At 61.7% G+C, this 1,442-nt stretch overlaps 1 gene segment (V, D, J or C); it reads left to right on the top strand.

Moving 5' to 3' along the window:
- Window positions 1-1,178: 1,178 nt before the first annotated feature.
- Window positions 1,179-1,442, top strand: part of LOC103917736 — a gene marked incomplete at both ends in the record, with an annotated part of 8,879 nt that continues 8,615 nt past the window's right edge. The window contains 1 exon segment of the V gene segment in view: window positions 1,179-1,431. Within this exon segment, the coding sequence occupies window positions 1,179-1,431 (253 nt within the window).

Below are 1,442 nucleotides of genomic sequence, written 5' to 3'. Positions count from 1 at the left end.
TTACTGTGGTGGCTGGGACGGCAGCAGCAATGCTGGTCAGGGTCACAGTGATGCTGAGGTTAGTTTTTTCTGTCCTGTTCGTTCCTACGCCTCCCCTGTGTGGGGAAGAGCTGCAGAGGGTAGGCAGTTGGCTCCCTTTTGCACTTGCACCTGTTCTGGCTCTGCCTTTGCAGGGTTTTGTCTGCATCTCTGTCCCGATGCCACCTCCCCTCTGGTGCTACCAGTGCAGTGTCGGTGTGTGGTGCTGAGCACCTCCTGCCTTGCCCCAGGCACCTGCAAGCCACGGTTTCCGTGGGGCAGTAGCGTCGTGCTGCTGGGCAGGGGGAGCTTCTGTCCTCCTTGTGTCTGAGAGACTTTCCTTGGAGATGAGCAGAGGTGGGGTTTGGGGGAATCCCAAACTGGGCTGCGTAGGGACCCATTGGCTCTGGGAAGGTCTGTCCATTGCAGGGCTATGCTGTAAGCCACCAGGCACTATGTCTCCCCTTTCCATTCCCCTCCCGAGTACTCTGGGCCTGGCTGCATTTGGGGGCGTTCCTGACTCATCCCAAGGGGTGCGGAGGAGCCCAAGAGCCAGAGCCCATGTGCCCTGGGTGCTTTGTGCTGCCGTGGGGACAGAAGGTGTGTGGGGAGAGGGTGTTACCTGGGACACATTTGACCTTGGAAAGTCCCCACCGGAGCTCATGCCCCCTGCCCAGGCAGTCCCCCGTCTCTGGTCTCCATGGTGGTGCCTCTCACCAGCCCGTGCTGTGCTGGAGGTGCCTCCATTCCCTCTGTCACACACTGTCTCCCCATGCAGCTTCTCACCGACTGGGGACCTCCTGCATGCAGCCACTGGCTGCTGGCCTGGACGTGGCCTCGTCTGGGGCATGGGCAGGGGTGTCTCCAGACTGCTGCAAACTCTGGGTGCCCACGGCAGGTCATGCCCCTGGGCTGCCCGGTCTCAGTGACAGGGATGAGGTGTGCCCCGAGGGGCAGCGGGCAGGGAGGGTGTCCAGCCTCTGGCTACAGCCACCCCTCAGGGAGTGCCTGGGCTTGGGGCTGCACCCAGGGTGTCCCATCCATGTGGCTGCAGGCAGAGGAGTCCCGTCGCTGTCCCGCTGCCCGGGGAGGGCTGTGCTCCTGGGGCACTGGCTGACCCCCGTCTTCTCCCCTCTCTCCTCTCCCTCTCTGGTCTGCAGGCAGGGCCTACTGAGCCGCCCTCAATGTACGTGTCCCCAAGAGTAAACACTTGGATATCCTGCTCCAAGATTAACAACTACTATGGCTGGTTCCAGCAGAAGGTTCCTGGCAGTGCCCCCGTCACTGTGATCTATGCTAATGACAAGAGACCCTCGGACATCCCTTCGCGATTCTCCGGCTCCAAGTCCGGCTCCACGGGCACGTTAACCATCACTGGGGTCCAAGCCGACGACGAGGCTGTCTATTACTGTGGTGGCTACGCC

Source organism: Pygoscelis adeliae, unplaced genomic scaffold (genome assembly GCF_000699105.1).
Source record: "Pygoscelis adeliae isolate BGI_AS28 unplaced genomic scaffold, ASM69910v1 Scaffold1660, whole genome shotgun sequence".
NCBI classification, from domain to species: domain Eukaryota; kingdom Metazoa; phylum Chordata; class Aves; order Sphenisciformes; family Spheniscidae; genus Pygoscelis; species Pygoscelis adeliae.
The sequence above is the reverse complement of the archived record's forward strand: the minus strand, read 5'-3'. Positions and strand labels throughout refer to the sequence as shown.